This window comes from Herpailurus yagouaroundi, unplaced genomic scaffold, assembly GCF_014898765.1.
Source record: "Herpailurus yagouaroundi ecotype Mexico unplaced genomic scaffold, PumYag 28, whole genome shotgun sequence".
Taxonomy (NCBI): domain Eukaryota; kingdom Metazoa; phylum Chordata; class Mammalia; order Carnivora; family Felidae; genus Herpailurus; species Herpailurus yagouaroundi.
In genome coordinates, this window is record NW_024412376.1 from 25,312,980 (window position 1) to 25,334,664 (window position 21,685).

Genomic DNA, 21,685 nt, shown 5'->3' on the forward strand with positions numbered 1-21,685 from the left:
ACTCTGACTGGGAATAATGTATTCAATAGAAGAGAAGAAGTAATCTCTAAGGGAAAGAATGGACACATTCTACCAAATTAATTTTTTTTCATAAAAAATATATGTATGAAGACTAAACAGGGAAGCTATAAATCAAAGATGATATCAGCAGTGTATATGATTAAAGATTCATTTCTAGAACATTTTTTTAATGTTTTATTTATTTTTGAGACAGAGAGAGACAGAGCATGAGCGGGGGAAGGGCAGAGAGAGAGGGAGACACAGAATCCGAAGCAGGCTCCAGGCTCTGAGCTGTCAGCACACAGCCCGACGCGGGGCTTGAACCCATGAACCGTGAGATCATGACTTGAGCCGAAGTCGGACGCTCAACTGACTGAGCCACCCAGGCGCCCCAATTTCTAGAACATTTCAAAATTTTTTATTGGTCTATAAGAAAAAGAAAACCTATTATAGATTGAACATGTGTTTCTCCCCAAAATTCAAATGTTGAGCCCTTACTTGGAATATAATGGTACTTGGAGGTGGGGCTTTTGGAAGTTAATTAGGTTTAGATAAGGTCATGATGGTGAAGCCCTCACAATGGGATTAGTCCTCCAATAAGAGGAGGGAAACATGTTGCACCTAGAAAGGCCATTTGCACAGAGAGTGAGAAGGTGGCCATCACCAAGCCAGGAAGAGGGCCCTCCCTAAAACCAGAGCATGTTAGCACCCTGATCTCAGATTTCTAGCTTCCAGAACTATGAGAAGTAAATGTGTAAGCCATCTGGCATATGATATTTTGTTATAGCAGCTGGAGCTAAGACAAAACCTGATATAAAAATGGGCATATTATAGAAGGTATATCAGAGTAGAGAAATCATTAATACTTCACACACAAAAAAAGACAATGAAGTTTATTAGTAATCAGGAGATTATAATTTAAAACTGCAGTGTGACAGAGGATGTGCGGGGCACCCACTTTGGCCGCCTCTCTGGCTCCCTCGGTGTCTGACCGTGTGTTTAGTCCTGCACCCTGGGGAAGCGGGACAATTGGGTAGCCTGTATGAACCCGATAGCAGTGGCCAGATCAGGGATCCAATCCAGTCTTCAGGGCCAACAATCCAAGATTATCTGAATCGATCAAGGCCTACCTGGGAAGAAGTAAAAGAACAGCTGGAGGGATACCTGGGTGGCTCAGTCAGTTAAGCATCTGACTTCGGCTCGGGTCATGATCTCACAGTTCGTGAGTTCAAGTTCCGCATCCAGTTCTGTGCTGACAGCTCAGAGCCTGGAGCCTGTTTCAGACTCTGTGTCTTCCTCTCTCTCTGCCTCTCCCCGATTTGTGCGTGTGCACGTGTGCTCTCTCTGTCTCTCTCTTTCTCAAAAATAAATATTAAAAAAATGAAAAGAAAAGAACAGCTAGAGAAGAAAAAGAAAGGCCCTAAGGCATTGGCTGAATTTGAAGAAAAAATGAATGAGAACTTGAAGAAAGAACTAGAAAAACACAGGGAAGAATTATTAAGTGGCAGTGAGAGCTCATCCAAAAACAGACAGAAAAAGAAAAAAGAAAAGAAGAAATCTGGCAGGTACTCGTCGTCTTCTTCACCAAGCTCTGATTCTTCCAGCAGTTCTTCAGATGCTAAAGATGAGGATGAAAAACAAGGAGAAAGAAAAAAGAGAAAAAGAAGAACCATTCCCGTAAATCTTCTGAAAGCTCCATGTCAGAAACGGAATCGGACAGTAAGGATAGTTTAAACAAAAAAAAAGAAGTCAAAGGATCCAACTGAGAAAGGAAAGGACATTAAAGGAGTCAGCAGAAAAAGAAAGATGTATCCTGGAGATACACCTTTATCATCTGAGTCCTTATCAGAATCAGATCATACTGAAGAAGTACTAGCATGGGAGGGTGGGGGAGAAGGTAATGTGGGTGCTGGACATCGAGGAGGGCACTTGTTGGGACGAACACTGGGTGTTGTATATAAGTGATAAACCATGGGAATCTACACCAAAAACCAAGAGCACACTGTACACACTATATGTTAGCCAATTTGACAATAAATTATATTTAAAAATAAATAAAATAAAATATGCCAGCAATAAATAAATAAATAAATAAATAAAATATCCCGGCAAAAAAATAAATAAATAAATAAGAAGAAGTATGAGCAAAAAAGAAGAAACGCAGTGAAGAATGAGAAAAAGAAAAAACAAAAAAGAAAAAGAACCATAAGACACACAGTGAGAAGGGGCGTCTGGGTGGCTCAGTCAGTTTAGCATCCAGCTTCAGCTCAGGTCATGATCTCGCAGTCCGTGAGTTCGAGCCCCGCGTCGGGCTCCGTGCTGACATCTCAGAGCCTGGAGCCTTCTTTGGATTCTGTAACTCCTTCTCTCTCTGCCCCTCTGCCTCTCGCTCTCTGTCTCTCTCTCTCTCAAAAATAAATAAACATTAAAGAAACACAGTGAGAAGAAAAAGAAGGCTCCTAGTTCAAGTCCTGACTCACCATAACATTAAGAAAAATCAGGATTCCCTTACAAAGTGCAATGTCTAAGAAAATTTCAACTGTGAAAATTATGACATAATTACTAAAATGCATGAGTTTTCTTGTTTTTACAATTATTCCTGGACTGTTGCTACCTAAAATCCATACTGTGTTTAATGGCATGCTTCAGATGCCATTGTGTGAAAGGGCCGTAACTGTTGCCTCTGTTTGAACATCTGTTTTTTTTTTTTTTCTTTTCCAGTGCTTAACGACTCTGGGAGATAATACATTGCAGTTGCACTACTGGCTAAGATATTTGGGGATAAAGTTAATATTTTTGACTAGAGGTATCTAATGATAAATCAACAGAAATCGAATCTGGATATATCATTAAGATATAATCAGAAATGATCAGATGACTCTAGTTAACATTTTGAAATAGGGACTACACTGATGTTTCAAAATCCTTACTCTGTAGATAAGCATATTTTAGTTTTCTCCTCTTAAATACTTTTTTACCTGGGAAGGAGCTTTTAGGGTGGGGAGGGGTGGTTCGCAATCTCTCTCTTTAGCTAGCAGAATAGCGTGCCTTTTCTCTTCATACATCCTATGTTTGTGGACACAGTAGCCATGCTTCATGGGGAGGTCAGAGCTGTGGGTACAGCAGTCTTGCCCTTAGACATCCTTGGACTCTTGTCATTTGCTGCTTTCAATGAACCAGAGTGACAGCCCTTTGCAGCACGGCAAAGCCCCAAAAGCTCTGGGATTTATCTCCGCTTCAATGATACTGTATTTTTTTTTTTAACGTTTATTTATTTTTGAGACAGAGAGAGACAGAGCATGAACAGGGGAGGGTCAGAGAGAGGGAGACACAGAATCTGAAACAGGCTCCAGGCTCTGAACTGTCAGCACAGAGCCCGACGCGGGGCTCAAACTCACGGACCGCGAGATCATGACCTGAGCCAAAGTCGGCCGCTTAACCGACCGAGCCACCCAGGCGCCCGGATACTGTATTTTTTTTAGCATTAGAATGTGTTACAGCATTTGAATTAATTTTGACTATGCTCTGGCTTTGGAGAGTAATCATTGCAAACAGACACTGGTACTTTTTGCACTTGACAGCGAAAGGTTCTAAAATGCATGTTTTATGCTGTTAGTTTTAACCAGTCAGGAAAATTTTACGCACCCAGTGATCGTTATTTTATTTCTGTATGCCTTTTGTTTAGGCTGCCAGGTTTAGCTTTTATTAACTCCGTATTCTTGCTACCTAAAATCCATAGTGTGTTTAATGGCATGCTTCCCGAGATACTTAGCATGTAAAAAAAGCAGGCTTTTGACTTTTTTTTTTCTTTAGACAGCTTCGTATTGAAGCTGAGACTTACCATAAACAAGATGAGTGGCAGGCCTGGGATGCTGTGTCTTGTTACATGAAGCTATTGCCAGAATCTTAGTGAATATAACATTTGAGAAATTTGTCTTTGTATATTCATAACAAATAATGACAATTTAAATGAGAATTACATTATTGCTCTTCCTGTGTCATATTTTCTTTATTTTTAAAAACAAATTTTTAACGTTTATTTATTTTTGAGACAGAGAGAGACAGATCATGAATGGGGTAGGGTCAGAGAGAGGGAGACACAGAATCTGAAACAGGTTCCAGGCTCTGAGCTGTCGGCACAGAGCCCGACACAGGGCTGGAACTCATGGACCGTGAGATCATGACCTGAGCTGAAGTCAGACACTTAACCGACTGAGCCACCCAGGCACCCCTCTCCCTGTGTCATCTTTTACTAAGATTTTGTGCTTCATTTCCACTCCTGAATTGTTTACTAGTAACGTTAAAAGGAATTGATAAATCATTTTCGCTTTACATTTTTTATATAATCAGGTAACATGAAATATAATTTGATGTACAATTTTACCTGTTACAGAGGACATGCTAATTATAGTGGTATATGCACAAAACATTTTGGCATGACAAGGGGCCGAATAAATAGCTATTTTACTTAAAAATAATAAATAAAAATAAGATAAAATTACAGTGTGATAGCATTCACACCATTCAGCTAAGCAGTATTCAAAAGAGTGGTGATACCTGTATTAATCATCAAGGCGGCCAAACAAAATACCACAGACCTTTACTTTCTCCCAGTTCTGGAGCCCAGGAGTCCAAATCAAGGTGTCGTGGGTTCGTTTGCTTCAGAGGCCTCTCTCTTTGGCTTGCCAATGGCCTGCTTATGCCTGTGTCTTCACATGGCTTCTTCTATTTACCCATGCATCTACAATGCCTCTTCCTGTTCTTATAAGAACACAATCATACTGGACTTTGCCTAAGTTACCCATTGTAAGCTCATTTCTCAGTTCTGTATATTGAAGATAATAATAGTCGCTGCTTCAGAAGTTAGCTACAGAGATTCAATTAGATAGTTATTTATTTATTTATTTATTTTTCAATTAGATTTTTAGACAAACGCTTGAAACAGCGCATACAACGTGGTTAGTCAGTAAAATGTAGCTATGTCATGCAAGTCCAAGCTTCCTCTGCTTACACTACATGACAAGCCAATAAGTCGAGAGGCAAGATGCTGGGGGCAAAGAAAGTGACTTTATCTGGAAAGCCAGCAAACCTGTGAGATGGCAGACTATTGTCCCAAAGAACCATCTCCCTCCTGCATGAAATTTGAGCTTCTTTTATGTTAGGAAAAGTGGGAAGGGGAGGGAGCCAAAAGATGACTGACCTCTGATTATATCTGAGGAAGGTGTGTAAGTTCTTTGTCTCTAGTCAATTGACCTTATTGTAGAGGAATTTAGTCATATCATTTCTGTGAATCTTAAATATAGCATAGTCATTTCTACATGTACTCCCTTATCTCCTTGGGCGAGATATATTTCAGGTGAAAAGCAGAAGTTTGCAAATCTTAGCTGCAACATGTCTATGTGCAAGGCCAAGTAGAAGTTTCTAAGCTCCAGGGCACAGTAGCAGGGAAACAGAAGCAACGTGGAGTTAGTCATGCTAAGTTATAATTCCCCAACATCAACGTTCCGTTCCATAATCTTGTAGGATCAGGACAAGGGGACATCATCTCTCATCTGACTGCTTCTTGTTGGACAGGGTCAAAGAGAGGCAATTGTGGAATAGAACAATTTGACCAGACTTATGAAATATTCCGGAACTCTCTTTTTGCCATTGGGGTCTTAGAAGCAACCCTAGGCATTTGTCCCCCTAAAATTGAGTGAATTCTCTTTTTTTAAGTTCATTTATTAATTTTATAAGTTTATTGATTTATTTTGAGAGAGAGAGAGAGCACAAGGAAGAGGGGCAGAGAGAGAGAGGGAGAGAGAGAATCCCAAGCAGGCTCTGTGCTGATGGTTTGAACTCCCAAACCATGAGATCATGACCTGAGTCAAAATCAAGAATCAGATGCTTAACCAACTGAGCCACTCAGGCACCCCTAAAATCAAATAAATTCTTTTAGGAATCCAGGGAAAGGGACTTGAGAACCAGTTTCCTATTCTGATTCACGTTCCAAGGTTTGTTGGATGCAAGTAGTCTGTTGTCTAATTTTGTCAATATGGGTTCTTCTGAGGAAAAAACGTAAGTGGAGCAGGTGGTGTTTAACTATCGTATAGACTCTGCCTTGTTCAGCAAGCACCTGGGTAATTAATAAGAGGCATTTCTAAGGAAACAATAGAAAAACACAGCGTGGAGCAAATTATAGATCTAGTGTCTGAGTCTAAATGCTGCCAATAAGAGGATTTTTAGGTGCTGCACTCAAAGCATCCTCAGATGGAGTGAGTGCAGGGCAGACATAATCTGATGGATTTTTCTGGTTCATAGTGCCAATGACTCTGGTGATCCTTCTGAGTGGCCCACAGAGTGATGGGAGCTATTGCAACAATTTCTCTGATATTTCTCTCACATTGTCCAGCTTCAGTTTGCAGGGATGTAGGAAAGACAGCAGTTTTAGTTCTCAGTGATTTCAAGTCAAGAGAAGGGAGAAAATTGGAAACCTTAATTTGGAGAGTCATAGCTAGATAAGTAGGAAGAAGAATTCAGGTTCTAACCCAGTTTAATAGGCAAACAACCAACACTCAAAGACAACCAGAACTAGAATCTAACATCCTCTAACATCCACAAAGGTGTGTTTTCGAAACATAATTTTTCTCTCTGAAATCACCCTCATATTTATCAGATAGCCAGATTAAGACTAATTTATTTGTAAAATAAATTTAATTTTAACACACCTGGCCTAATTATTTACATAAGTGCGGCAAGAATACCACATAGGTCTTTTCATTCTGCTTTGCTGGAATGTTTTTTGTTTTTTTGTTTTGCTTTGTTTTTTGTTTTTGAGAGAAAAAGTGGGCACACATGTGCCACTGGGGGAAGGGCAGAGGAAGAGGGAGAGAGAATTCTGAGCAGGCTCCACATTCATTGTGGAGCCAGACACAGGGCTCCTATCCCACGACTGTGAGATCAAGACCAGAGCTGAAATCAAGAGCCTGATGCTTAATCAACTGAGCCACCCAGACACCCCTGCCGGAACATTTGAATAAGGAATTTCAGATTGAACTTTTTAATAGCCTCCCAAGGCCAGAAGCCAAGCCAAATACTTGCCATACCTATAGCTTTGGGTGAACTCCTCCCTTCTAGAGGTCTCCAAAATATCCTGAGATTCCTACATTTGCCAAGGAGTTACCTTCTTTACTCACTTGGTAAGGCTGCTGGGAGCTCTGTAAGCAATGTATCAAGCCAAAATTTCCGAGGGGTTCTATTGGCTCCCAAACTCAACTTTATTTCTTTAAAGGTGTCTTGTCATATCTGAGTCTCTGCATGCCTCTCAAATATGACATTCCAGTCAAAGCCTTGGTAATCTAACCAATGTTTTCAATGGTGTTCTTTTACAAGGAGAAGATTTTCATTGAACTTAAGCAAAAAACTATAATTGCCATGAAAGAATACTCACTGAGAGTTTCTGAATTCTGGATGGTTCAGGTAGGGAGAAATCATCAACATGTCAATGTGTTTACTTTCCAGTTTCCCTAAACTGGAAAAGCAAACATTAGAGAGCTGTCAGTGTTTCAGACAAGAGTAATAAAAACCATAATCATCTTTCTCAATTCTTGTTCCTGTTACTAATTCTTGTTACTAACTCTTGTTCTAATGTTACTCTTTCGTGTTCTTCTTTAAAAAAATTTTTTTTATGTTTATTTATTTTTGAGAGAGAGAGGGTGTGAACAGGTGAGAGGCAGACACAGAATCCAAAGCAGGCTCCAGGCTCCAAGCTGTCAGCACAGAGCCCGACGCGGGGCTTGAACCCACAAACTGGGAGATCATGACCTGAGCCGAAGTCGGATGCTCAACTGACTGGGCCACCCAGGTGCCCCTCTTGTTCTGTTTGAATGCAGTTTTTCCATTAGTTCTGGAAATTCTTAGTTTAGTTTTATGATCTTAAAGATATGAGAATCTTGTGTTTGTCAAAAGTCCTTTTTCATGAATCTCCTTAAAACTGAAACACATTTGTAAGTGTATCAGCGTGAAATAATAATTGTAAATGACAAAAGCTTCAAAATGGCCATGGTTAAAAATCTGATGGGATTTCATTACATTGTAGTTGATAAGGAAATTTGGTTATTTTTGTGACACACAGCATTTTAACAATTAGGAGTACATGTGATTACCTTATATCAGGGCACATTAAAACTTGAGGAATTTTATATAATTTTTGGAATAGTTACGGCATTTACCCACACAATATAAGCTAAGAGGATTTATCATCATTTCTTTGACAATGCTTCCCATGTAACTTAACATACAAAATAAACAAGCCTAATTGCTTAAAAAGACTTTATTTAGAATTTGAATTTTTTCATAAGTTTGTTAAAAATATCAGAAAGTTTAGGGGCACTTGGGTGGCTCAGTTGGTTAAGTGACTGTCCGACTCTAGATTTTGGCTGAAGTCATGATCTCAAGGTTCACAAGATCGAGCCCTGTGTTGGGCTCTATGCTGACAGCATAGAGCCTGCTTGGGATTCTCTCTCTGTTTCTCTCTCTCTCTGTCCCCCTCCCCTGTTTGTGCATGTGTGTGTGCTCTCTCTCTCGAAAAATAAATAAATAAACATTTAATTAAAAAACTATGAGAAAGTGGGGCACCTGGGTCGGTTAAATGTCCTACTTTGGCTCAGGACATGATCTCACAGTTTGTGGGTTCGAGCCCTGCATCAGGCTCTGTGCTGACAGCTCAGAGCCTGGAGCCTGCTTCGGATTCTGTCTCCCTCTCTCTCTGCCTCTCCCCCATTGCACTCGGTCTCTTTCTCTCTCCCTCAAAAATAAATAAACATTAAAAAAAAAAAAACTATGAGAAAGTTTTTAAAAAATCAGATTAAAACACATACCTAAGTAGGATGATAGCTCATTATGAAACTTAATGTTTAATTATATATTTAGCCCAGGTGGCAATAAGAGATTCTACAGAAGGATATCTAGTTGTTAGCAAAACTTAGGTCCTTTAATATTGAGAAGATTTAGTTTTCTTAAGTAATCAAAGACCTGATGAAGACAAAACATAGACATTTTGTTCTGGGGTAGATAAAAAAACAAAAACAAAAACAAAATCACCCTTTGTTCATAATTTCTTATTAAGAGTAAACCAACAGTCCAAGAAAACGTTGTCATCTTAACAGAGAGAAAAACCAAATTCTAATCTCTTACTAGTGTACTGTTAATACTCATTTACTCCAATTTTATTCAGTCCTGACCATGCACACATACCATTCTTTTCCAAAGATTCTCCTTCACAAACTTTCTACAGCTTTCTTTTTCATTAGATTTTGTCATAAGGCTTCCCTCTCTAAACAATCAGTCTCAATTTAGGACAAAATCACTTTTTTGCCCCTTCAATAAAAATGTATTCTCACATTCTTATAGCTTTCTTACAAACCTCCTATTTTCCCTGCATACAAAGTTGCTTTCCTTATAATTTCTCACAGTCTCAATTACATTTAACGGAATTTTAACTTTTAAAACCTTAATCTCCAGTGAAAACTAAATAGTAACCAATTTTGAACCATTACGCCAGAATTCTTTAGAACTCTGGAAAATTTATGGAGATATTTCTTGATTTCTAGAAATGTGTTTTTTCATGGTATAACTTTCAATAAAGCATAAAACATGTTCACCAGCAGACCTAAATTTATCTTTAGTTTCTCTGTAATAAGAAGCCAAAAAGCAGATAAACCTATGTTCAGGAATGAATGTTTCAGTATTTTATTTTATTTGGAAAAGACTTATATATCCAATGAATTCAACTGAATTTACCATTTAACCTAGCAAAACTTCAAAGTTTCAGGTCACCAAAGATTTTGGAAGCTATTAAAAAGTCTACCTATAAACCTTTTTATTTATTTAACATATTTGCTCTTAACAATTACCCATGAAGGGGAACCTTGGTGGCTCAGTGGGTTAAGCATCCAACTCTTTTTTTTTTTTTTTTTAGTGTTTATTTTTGAGAGAGAGAGAGAGAGCACACGCGCACACACACAAGTGGGGGCGGGGCAAAGAACGAGGGAGACACAGATTCCTTAGCAGGCTCCAAGCTGTCTGCAAAGAGACAGACTCAGGGCTCTAACTCACAAACTGTGACATCATGAGCTGAGCCGCTTAACCAACTGAGCCACCCAGGTGACTCTTGATTTCAGCTCAGGTCATGATCTCACGGTTCCTGAGATGGAGCCTTGAGTCAGGTTGTGCACTGACAGTGCAGAACCTACTTGGGGTTCTCTGTTTCCCTCTCTCTCTCTGCAACCCGCCCCCCCCCCCCATTTGTGCTCCTGCTTGGGCTCTCTCTCTCAAAATAAATAAATAAACAGTGAAAAAACATAATTACCCATGAAAACTTTGTGAGGCAGAAAAAATTAACCACCATTTGAAGTCATTTTTGCTGACAAATTACAACAAAGATAACATGAGTTTATTTGACATTTAATCAACTTTGGTAAAATGAAAGTTTTATATTTAATGCTGATAACTCTAAAGACATGTCTATTTTAATTAAATCAACACCTTTGAATTTTAGTTCTCCAAACATCATCCCAGATTATGTGAACTTGAAAAACATTTGGGTTAGTTTCTGTCTTTCTGAGTTTTAAAATGCCCAATTTTTATAAGCACTTGCTTTTAAAACAATTAAATAGAGCTCCTTTCAAAATTAATTTTGAGCAATAGAGAAAATATCTCATTTAAAACTCTTACAGACACATATACACAAACAAGATATAAACCAAATCTAGCCTTTATTTCATTAATATTTTTGGAGAGGACATTAAAGACCCAATTTCCAAATATCTCTTTTTTACAAAACAAACCTAATTGCAAGATAGCATTACAATTTATGGATCCATTAATTAGTCATTTCCCATTTTCCAATTAGAACATAGCTGGTTTTAGGGGCACCTGGGTGGCTTAGTTGGTTTGACTTCAGCTCGGGTCATGATCTCTCTCTTCGTGAGTTTGAGCCCCACACCGGGCTCACTGCTGTCAGCCGATCAGCACAGAGCCCCTTCAGATTCTGTTCCCCTCTGTCTTCCTCTCCCCCATTGTTCTCTCCCCATAAATAAATAAATATTAAAAAAAAAAAAAGAACATGGTTGGTTTTGTCCAAAGTACCACAAGCTGCATCAACAAACAAAATGAAGCCCAGAGTACCTCTGTGAGTATTCATTCTTCGCCAAAAGTCGGATTTTCACCAACTGAACTAAATGGCTCTCTAAACCAGCTAAGAGACCCAAACCAAACCCCTCTATTTGGAGAAAACAGAAGGGGAGGAAGAAAGCTAAGAGTCACTAATATTGTAGAGATCATTAAAGTCCAGTTTCCAAATATCTCCCTTTTATGAAACAAATCTAACATGGGTAAAACTCCAACGATGATTCCCCTCTCCAGCAGGGTGCCCAGGACAAATGCAAACAAACATCTTATGTTTCCCGAGGAAAAGCCAGTACAGAAGGGAAGGGAGTTCCTGGTTGTACATGCAGGAATGACTTAACCCTACTTTAGGGTCCATCAGCTCACAGTTGGTTGAATTCTTGTCCCAGCAGCCTAGTGCAGGGGCAAGTCAAAGAAGTCAAGTCCAAGAGGAAGCCCCTGGAACAAATTGTCCTGACAGTTGCTAGGGAATCCCTGATGCAGGCCAGCTGGCTGTGACCTGGCTGGCTTGCTAAGTCTGTAAAAGGGTCCAAGCTAGTCCTGCTCACCTCGGGACAGGCCAATAAGTCGAGAAGCAAGGAAAGCAAAGCAAATCAAGGAGATGCAGACTACTGTTCCAAAGAACCATCTTCCCCAAACCCCCAGCATGAAATTCAAGCTTCTTTCATGTTAGGAAAATGGGGAAGGAAGGGGTTCTTTTTTTGGGGGGAAGGGGTTCTTCAGAAAACATTCATCATATTTATAATATTTCCCATTGAGGCTTTTCCTTTAAAAGGCCAACACATTTGGGGAGCCTGGGTGGCTCAGTCGGCTGAGCATCCGACTTCGGCTCAGGTCATGATCTCACAGTTCGTGAGTTCGAGCCCCGCGTCGGGCTCTGTGCTGACAGCTTGGAGCCTGGAGCCTGTTTCAGATTCTGTGTCTCCCTCTCTGCCCCTCCCCTGCTCATGCTCTGTCTCTCTCTCTCTGTCAAAAATAAATAAAAAATTTAAAAAAATAATAAAATGCCAACACATTTTCTTTGTATTTTCTTTGTATTTATTATTTTTGTTTTGTTTTCTGGTTTGTTTTTTTTGGGCGGGGGGGAGAATCTTAAGCAGTCTCCACACTCAGTGCAGAACCTGACTTGGGGTTTGATCCTATGACATTGGGATCATGACCTGATCTGAAATCAAGAGCCAGACGTTCAACTGACTGAGCCACCCAGGTGACCCCAAAAGTTTATTTTATTTTTATTTAAAAATGCCAACACATTTTAGGGTACCTGGGTGGCTCAGTCCGTTAAGTTACTGACTTCATCTCAGGTCATGATCTTGCAGTCTGTGGGTTGGAGCCCCATGTCAGGTTCTGTGCTGAGAGCTCAGAGCCTGGAGCCTGTTTCTGATTCTGTGTCTCCCTCTCTCTCACTGCCCCTCCCCTGCTTGCTCTTTGTTTCTCTATCTCTCAAAAATAATAAACATTAAAAAAAATTTTTTTTAATGCCAACACATTTTAAAATGAAGTATAAGTAGGGTGCCTGGATGGCTCAGAAAAGCATGCAACTCTTGATCTTGGGGTCATGAGTTCAAGCCCCATGTTTGGTGTAGAGATTACTTAAATAAATATTTTTTAAAAATGAAATATATGTGCTCATACAGGACAAAAACAGATGAAACATAGCCATTGAATATATAGGTTGCTCTCATTTGGAGATACACAAAGAAGAATGTTCTATACAAAAACACATATAAAGCATATAAATATTTGCTTTTATTATGTATAGACTATTTGGAAAGATTCATCAAACTCCTTAAAAAGCCTCTACCTCCTGAATGAGCACAAAGAAAGAAGTTGCTACTGAAGGCTTGTCTGTTGCTTATGAGCCCGTGGAGGTTGAGAATTACAGAATGAGTTTGTGAATTAGAAAACAGAGAAAGGACAGTTTCTGGAAACACCTCCTTTAAAGGGCTGAAGATATTAGAATAGGCTGACAAAGAAAAAGCCACATCTGCTCAGCAAATCATGCATCTAATTGAGAGAAACGACACGAGGATTTTTCAAAGCATTCAGTGGATTCAGAAACCTGATCACTGATGGAATTAGAGGGGAGTTTAAGTACAGGAGTAGAAGGAGGTGGGAACAAAGGACAATCAAATCTAGCTTTTGCCCAGAAGATGCAATCGGAGAGGAAGATGGGAAGTGTCAGGAGCCTGTCATTTCCCCGAGGTTGATTGCACCTGGGGTCTTTCCAAACGGACAAAGGATGGGAAACTCCCTACAAGATTATAAAGCTAAACTGAGTCAGATTCTTAACACAACAGTTAACAGAGAACATGGACTATGTTGCATCCTCCCACGCAGAGCAGGCAAGACTAAGTGCTAGTCCAGGAAGGGAGGAGCCTGCAGTCCCGGGTGGGTGGAGCCTACAGCAGCCTCTGAGGCCTTAAGAACTCAGCACAGCTCCCGACCCAGCACAGAGCAAAGACCTGATCCTGCAGTGGGCATGCAAGCGTGTCTTGGGCCACAGGTGAGCAGGCACTCAGGGAAGGGACCAGAAGGAGAGGAGAAGCAGAGCAGGAGCAAGGGCCGGGATGAGCAAGCTGCAGACCAGGGACTAGGGTGGCCCTCGCGGGAGCCTCACCGCAGTGGTTGAGGGTGGGAATGCAGGAACTGACCGAGTTGCAGTGATCTGGAAGGCTTCAGACAGGTCCGGAAGGGCTCGGTTGGGTTCATTTACAAGAGATTTTGTAACCGGCAGAGTGGATAATTTAGTGGGTTCAGAGAAGGAGTCAGTAGCAGAAGGGGGCAGCTGTGGGTGTGCATGTGACTCGACATTGGCTGCTCACCTGGACCCCACCTGAGGGAGGTGTGGGAAAGTCCCAGGGGCTTCTGCTGAGCACCTGCTGTGTGCCAGATGCTGTGCTCGTTGCGGTTGTATTTTCTTCTTTTTTTTTTTTGAAATTTTTTTAATGTTTATTTATTTTTGAGAGGAAGAGACAGACAGAGTGGGAGCAGGAAAGGAGCAGAAAGAGGGAGACACAGAATCTGAGGCAGTCTCCAGGCTCTGAGCTATCAGCACAGAGCCTGATGCTGGGCTCGAACCCACAGACCATGAGATCACGACCTGAGCTGAAGTCAGACGCCTAACCGTCTGAGCCACCCAGGTGCCCCTGCGGTTCCATTTTCTTAACCGGTGAACTTTGGTGAAGTGTTTATATATGTGTGTGATTACTTAACTGAAGATCAATTAAGTATTTGCTGATATTTTCATATGGACACATATACACCCAATTTCTTTTTTATGTTGTGATCAACTATACGGAATTTCTTTGGGTGATAATCACAAGATTTATTAGGTGTTCCAGGGATTTTAACATGATTTTATCCAATATTAATCTAATTTTGAGGACCATGTTAAGAATAATCAGGAAATCTATAATGAAGCAAGCCAATTAAGGGAAGAGCGTTACAAACAGTGGAATTCTGTGTCACGCCAAGTTCCTATTATTTAAAACCAACACATCTAAAAGGTTGTTCTCGGTTTGTATTTATACTTACACATAAATAAAAAGGGAAGATGAGGATGGTTACCCTTGTTTCAGGTGTCCCTGAAAGGGTTGGGGATCAAGCAACTAGCCCCAGATGACACAGGTGAAATCAGACCCTCACAACATCCAGGCAGTGAGACCCTCAGCCTCAATCCGGAGATTTCTGTGGGGTTAGAGGAGTGTGGCCAGGGAAGGTGGGGGTGGGGCTGAGGTGGTTGGATGGAAAGAGCATGTGGGCGGATTAGGATCACAGAGGAGAGGACTGCAGGGACCAGGGGGCTTTGAGATGGAGAGAAAGCTCAAAGGAGGTAGTAGAAGTTGCCTAGGTTAGAAAGGGAAGATTAGCCTTTAGGAAAAAAAGCTTTAATTACAGAACAGTTCACTTACCTATAATAGTAGGAAAAATTATAATGAACTCCCATGTACCAGGACACCTCCGTGTACAATTATAAATTAATTTCCAATCTATGTATAGTCCCAGCAATTCTCGTGTGCTATCAGTTTGAGGCAAATCCCTAGGCATCTTCAGATTTCATCTGCAGACAGTTCCTTGTATATCACCTAGAAGATCTTTTTTAACTGATGTCTAATACCATTATTGCCACTTAAAATAATTAGCAGGTTTTTATGAGATATTCACCTTGCCAAATTGAATTCTATTTTTATCCTGTGTTTTTTAATATTTATTTTTGAGAGACAGAGAGAGAGCAAGCGGGGGTGGGGGGGAGAGGGGAGGGATAGAAAGAGAGGGAGACACAGAATCTGAAGCAGGCTACAGGCTCTGAGCTTGAATTCAAGAATCGAGAGATCATGACCTGAGTCAAAGTCGGACACTTAACCGACCGAGCCACCCAGGCGCCTCTAAGTCTGCCTGAATCTCTTAAGTTTCCCTGGGAGACAGGCTGAAGGGATCTGACACTTTGGGATGGAGGGGAGAGTTATAAGGGTTACAGCTGAAAGAAGGAAGAGAAAGACTGGCTTGGCTAGGAGGGGGCAGTGCACACTGAAAACAATGGTTAGCCTTTTAAAAAATGTTTTTATATAGAACATGCTAAACTTATAGAATCGAAAAATAGTATAATGAAAAAAAAAATTAAAAAAAAAAAAAAGGGGGCGCCTGGGTGGCGCAGTCGGTTAAGCGTCCGACTTCAGCCAGGTCACGATCTCGCGGTCTGTGAGTTCGATCCCCGCGTCGGGCGCTGGGCTGATGGCTCGGAGCCTGGAGCCTGTTTCTGATTCTGTGTCTCCCTCTCTCTCTCTGCCCCTCCCCCGTTCATGCTCTGTCTCTCTCTGTCCCAAAAATAAATAAAAAACGTTGAAAAAAAAAATTAAAAAAAAAAAAAGAAAAATAGTATAATGAACCCAATGTGTCAGTTTCCTGGGGCTCCATAGCCAAATACCACACGCCAGTTGACGTAAACAACAAAAACGTGTTCTGTCACAATTCAGAGGCTGGAGGTTAAAGATCAAAGTGGCATGGGTTCAGTTTCTCCTGAGGCCTCACTGGCTTACAGATGGCCTCCTACTCACCTGGCTTTTCCTGTACGCCTGCCCATACCTGTATCTCTTCCTTGTGTAAGGACACCAGTCATATTGTATTAGGCTTCACCTGACCAGCCTCATGGTTAACTTAATCGTTGCTTTATAGACATTACCACAAAATAGGGTTACGGGGGTGCCTGCCTGGCTTAGTAAGAAGAGCGTGTGATTCTTAATCTCAGGGTCATGAGTTCAAGCCCCACGTTGGGTGTAGAGATTACTTATAAATAAATAAGCTTAAAAAAAGAAAACATTATTTTAAAAAATAGGGTCACAGTCTGAGGTACTGGGAGTTAGGGCTTAACCATGAATTGGGGAGGGCACAGTTCAGCCAACATCTCATGTATGCACCCAGTAATTATGCCCCCCACTCTTCCCTACCCCTCATTATTGTCAAACAAATCCTAGATATCATAGGGTTTATAAGTAAATATTAAACTATGTCTCTTTCAAGTATATGTAGAGTCTCTTCGTTAACAAAACCACATTATTCCCCTTTTTTAAAATCATCGAATATCCACTATTAGTTATGCAAATAACTACAATTATCTTTTTTTAATTTTTATATATTCGAGTACTGGAAATAAACCTCATAAAACATTGCCAATGATATATGTGCTCCTTATCTCTTTAATATATATTCTTTTTTTCCTCATTATTCTCTTGAAGGAACCTGGTGAATTGTCCCACAGACTTGCTCAATCTGGATTTTGCTAACTGTGTCCCCACGTCATTGATTTCCATCGCCACCTGGAGTTGTGGCTCTTTCCTTAGAAGAGGATTACGTAGCAAGCTTCTATTCCCAGCCATTGAGTAAAGGTTACAAAAATGCCAGAAGCAGAGACTGATCTGGGGCTGTAACTCCTGGCAGCTGCTGCAGAGCTGAAGGGAAAGGAGCGGAAACAGGCTCGAGTGGCTACAGTGTGTTGCACATCCGGGAAACCTGCACCTCCTGGCAGCTTTTGAAGGAACAGAGAGAAGGCCGAAGAGTCATCGGCTGCTGACTTTTCTAGCTCCCAGAGATCCAGGCCTTTCTGAAGGGAGTTTCCTCAGACACACACCTGACCACGCAATGGCCTTTGCAGCCTCCCTGGCTGAGCTCCACGCAGAGGCCAGCTGCCCCCTCTGCCTGGATTACCTGAGAGACCCAGTGACCATTGCCTGCGGGCACAACTTCTGTCTCCAGTGCATCCAGCAGTGCTGGGAAGATCTCCAGCACATCCTCCCCTGTCCTGTCTGCCTCCACCACTGCCCCGACAGGAACTTCAGGAGGAACACGCAGTTATGTCACGTGACTGGTTTTGTCCGGCAGCTTCCTGGCGCCAGGGGCAAGAGGAAACTGCAGGACGAGAGACCCCTGTGTGAGAAGCACAATCAGGTCCTGGCCCTGTTCTGTGAGAAGGACCTGGAGCTGCTGTGTCCCCAGTGCAAAGCCTCCTCCGACCACCAGGACCACCCCCTGACGCCCATTGAGCAAGCTGCGGCCCGCCACAGGAAGAAGCTCAAAAGCTACATTGAGCCCCTGAAGAAGCAGGTTGAAGATGCCGAAAAGGGGTTAAAAATGCAAGTCTCAAAGTTATTTCAGTTGAGATGGAAGGTCGAAAACCGAAGATACAAACTGCACTCTGAATTTGAACAATTTAGGCATTTCTTGGGAAAGGAGCAGGGTGCGATTCATATTAGGTTATTAACTGAAGAGAACCATGTTCAAGAAAAAGTAATTGAAGGCAAAAACCAGATGTCAGACTACCATTCCACACTCAGGAGTCTGCTTAGTGCAATAACCGAGAAGTGTTTGCAGACAGACCTAGATTTACTGACCGGCATTGAAAGTATCCACAACATGTACGAACACCTAGAGACCCCAGCAGCCTTTTCATATAAATTAAGGAAGGAGATTTGCAGTCTCCCCCCACAGTATTTTGGGCTGCAGAAAATGATCAGCACATTTCAGGTCGATTTGACCCTCGATCCCGAAACTGCCCATCACAACCTTCTTATCTCGCAAGATAGGAAGACGGCAACGTTTCAAAAGATGAAACCGAGTGGTGCTCGTAATCCCCAAACATTCACTTCTTACCCAGCTGTCCTGAGTTGTGAGGGATTTGATGCTGGCAGGCATTTTTGGCAGGTAGAAATAAGAGGCCTAGGCGAATGGTCCTTGGGTGTGTGTAAGGAGTCTTTCCCCAGAAGGGCTCTTATAGCACCAGTGCCAAACAATGGCTGCTGGCAAATCCAGTTCTGGACCAGTACAGATGGCACAGAGGATTCAGTAAACCTCAAGCACATTGGCATTTTTCTGGACTATGAGTTAGGAGAAATTTCGTTTTACAATTTGAGTAATAATTCACATTTATATACATTCAGTGAATTTTTTTCAGAAAAACTTATGCCTTATTTTTCCATTGGGCCTTCTTCAAAATCGCTTACGATAAGTCTAGTCAAAGATGAATCCTGAACCACCTTGTAAATCATTCTGTCTGTTCCATCTTCTCCCTATGTTAGTGGAAAATGCTTGCATTAAAGAGTCTGAGTTCATTTTTGATGTTTGAAGCTGATGTCTTTTAACCCTTACCCCTCTGGCTCCACCCCCTGCCCCGCACCTGGATAAGCTGTTAGGACAGACTGGATGTTCCTTCACTGGACTTGGTGAGGTGGTTCTAATTAAGAAAGTCCCTGCTGCAGAGGCTCTTACCCCCAGTGCCTCTCCTCAACCACCAAAAGAACCCCCAGCGGGTCATCTTTGTCCCTTCTCTCAAGCCATTTTGGATTGGTAGCCACAATGCTCTCCACAAAGAGTCTCACTATGTGAGTAATAAACCATTTGATACTCACTTGGTGTGTTTGTGGTATAGGAGCCAGGGCAAGCCACCCCAAAATATATCAAATGGCATATTAGTTATTTCACATTAAAGCTACTTAGGGGCGCCTGGGTGGCTCAGTTGGACTGTCAATTTTGGTTCAGGTCATGATCCCAGGGCCATCATGGGATTGAGCCCCATGTTGGGCTCTGAGCTGATTGTGGAGCCTGCTTAAGAGTCTCACTCTCTCTCTCTGTCTCTGTCTCTGTCTCTCTCTCTCCCTCTCCCTCCCTCTCTCTCTCCCTCCCTCTTTCCCCTCTCCCCGCCCAACCCCACTCGCATTCTGTCTCTAAAATAAAAAAAAAAGAAAAGAAAAAGAGGGGGCACCCGGGTGACTCAGTCAGTTAAGCATCTGACTTGGCTCAGGTCATGATCTCACATCTTGTAAACTCAGGCCCTGCTCTGGGTGAGCACAAGTCCCACTCCAGGCTCTGCACCTCACTCGCTTGCTCACACGCACACACACTCTCTCTCTCCCTCTCTCTCTCTCTCTCTCTCTCTCTCAAAAATAAATAAAGAAATAGCCAATTAAAACACAGCCATGCAAGAAGGACACTCACACCTTCCTGTGCCCCAGAAAGCAGGAAATTAATCTCCCATGTAAAAGATTCCCTCCCATCCCTGTCCCAGGAGATACAGAGCCATACTTATCACCAGAGATGGGAAATTTAGAGCCAAAAAGGCTGTATAAAGTACCCTTGTTACTTTTCACTAATTTACTACCCTAGCCCAAATTCTGTTTAGAATTTCTTACTAATTGAAACTCTCAAATATAAGTTTTCTTTGTCCTGTCAACTCCTCAAAAAGTTATTTATTTATCTTAAATGTTTATTTATTTTTGAGAGAGAGAGAGAGAGAGAGCACAAGCAGGGGAGGGACAGAGAGAGAGGGAGTGGGCTCTGTGCTGACCGCAGAGAGCCTGATTTGGGGCTGGAACTGGCAAACCATGAGATCATGACTTGAGCAGAAGTCGGATGCCCAACCGACTGAGCCACCAAGGTGCCCCTTTATTTTTTTAATTTTAATTTTTTTTTTTTTAATTAAAGAGAGTGAGTAGGGGAAGGGAAGAGAGAGAGAGAGAGAGGGAGAGAATCCCAAGCTTCACTGTCAGTATAGAGTCCGATGAGGGGCTCAAACTCACAAACTATGAGATCATGACCTGAGCCGAAATCAGGAGTTGGATGCTTAACCAACTGAGCCACCCAGGTGCCCCCAACTCCTCACAAATTTACTGCCTCTTTGTCTAAAATGTATAAAAAGTGACTGCTTTCGCCATTTCTTTAGGTTTCATTTTTAATATTGGGTCTCTGTGTGCACGCTTTTTTTTCCTCCTGTTAATCTGTCTCATGTTAAGTTTAATTCTTAGTCCAGCTGAAGGACCTTGAGGGTAGAGAAGAATTTCTTGTTTCCCTTTAGTGGCATTAGCAGTCTTGAAGCCAAAGCTAAGTTTTGACGGATGGAGTGGGGTTCTGCCTATGTGCAGTGACTGTAACTTCATTTAGAATATTATATAATCCCGGGTTAGTTCTTGGGATACTCTGATCCCAAGAACCATGGTATATTTATTTTTGTTTTCCAACTACCATAAGACATTTACCCTTGTTTTCTAAAATTATAATGTATTTGTCGTTCCCCATTTCTCCTGGAAAAGTTGCAGAAGGTATTGTAATTGTTTTTGCATTTCTAATATTTATAAATAACAATATTACATGACTGGTTCTTCAAAAAAACAAAAACAAAAACCAAAACACCACTACAACAAGTACATCCCATTTGTCTTTATATCAAGGAGGCAGTGAATGTTTTAAAACTATAGAAGAAATATGGGGTGCCTGGGTGGCTCAGTTGGTTGAGCGTCTGACTTCAAGTCAGGTCATGATCTCTCTGTTCATGAGTTCGAGTCCAGTGTCAGGCTCTGTGCTGACAGCTCAGAGCCTGGAGCCTGCTTCACATTCTGTGTCTCCCTCTCTCTCTCTGCCCCTCCCCCCCCCCCACTGTCTTTCAAAAATAAACATTAAAAAAGTTAAATAAATTAATGAAATGATAGGAGAAATAGATCTACATATGCAAATATCAAAACTATTTCTAGATATACTTAAGTGTTAAAGCAAAGGACATAGCATGTTTGTATTGTAACATAAATGAAAAAACCAAAAAATTCCTAGGCTTACATATTTGTATATTAATAGTATGTTCCTGGGAAGATAAAGAAAAAACTTAAGAATCATAATGCTTAGGAGCCTGATGACCTAGGTTGAGGAAGCAATTTGCTTTATCTTATTCCTTGAATGGACAGCCATCCACATTGAGGAAGTCCTTAAATTATATAGCTTATGTTTCTCCATTCTCTGGACTGTCAGTTCTCTGATGATGGGGGCTCCAAATGCGATCTCTGTACGCCAGGCTTCTGGCTTAGGGCCTTACATGTAGTGAGAGCCATAAAAAGTCTCATGCGGGGCGCCTGGGTGGTGCAGTCGGTTGGGCGTCCGACTTCAGCCAGGTCACGATCTCGCGGTCCGGGAGTTCGAGCCCCGCGTCAGGCTCTGGGCTGATGGCTCGGAGCCTGGAGCCTGTTTCCGATTCTGTGTCTCC

At 41.6% G+C, this 21,685-nt stretch overlaps 1 protein-coding gene and 1 pseudogene across 1 annotated transcript; both read left to right on the plus strand.

Annotated features, from left to right (window-relative positions):
* The first annotated feature begins 886 nt into the window (after positions 1 to 886).
* LOC121035048 (protein FAM133B-like) lies at positions 887 to 17,049 on the plus strand (annotated as a pseudogene).
* Positions 17,050 to 17,304: 255 nt separating this feature from the next.
* Positions 17,305 to 18,690, plus strand: LOC121035091 (putative tripartite motif-containing protein 75). The gene has a single exon (XM_040482649.1). The coding sequence runs from the start codon at positions 17,305 to 17,307 to the stop codon at positions 18,688 to 18,690; it is 1,386 nt and encodes a 461-aa protein (XP_040338583.1).
* Positions 18,691 to 21,685: the final 2,995 nt, after the last annotated feature.

What these genes read in the sequence shown, in the direction of transcription:
- LOC121035091 (XM_040482649.1), top strand. Translation starts at nt 17,305, where the DNA reads ATGGCCTTTGCAGCCTCCCTGGCTGAGCTCCACGCAGAGGCCAGCTGC.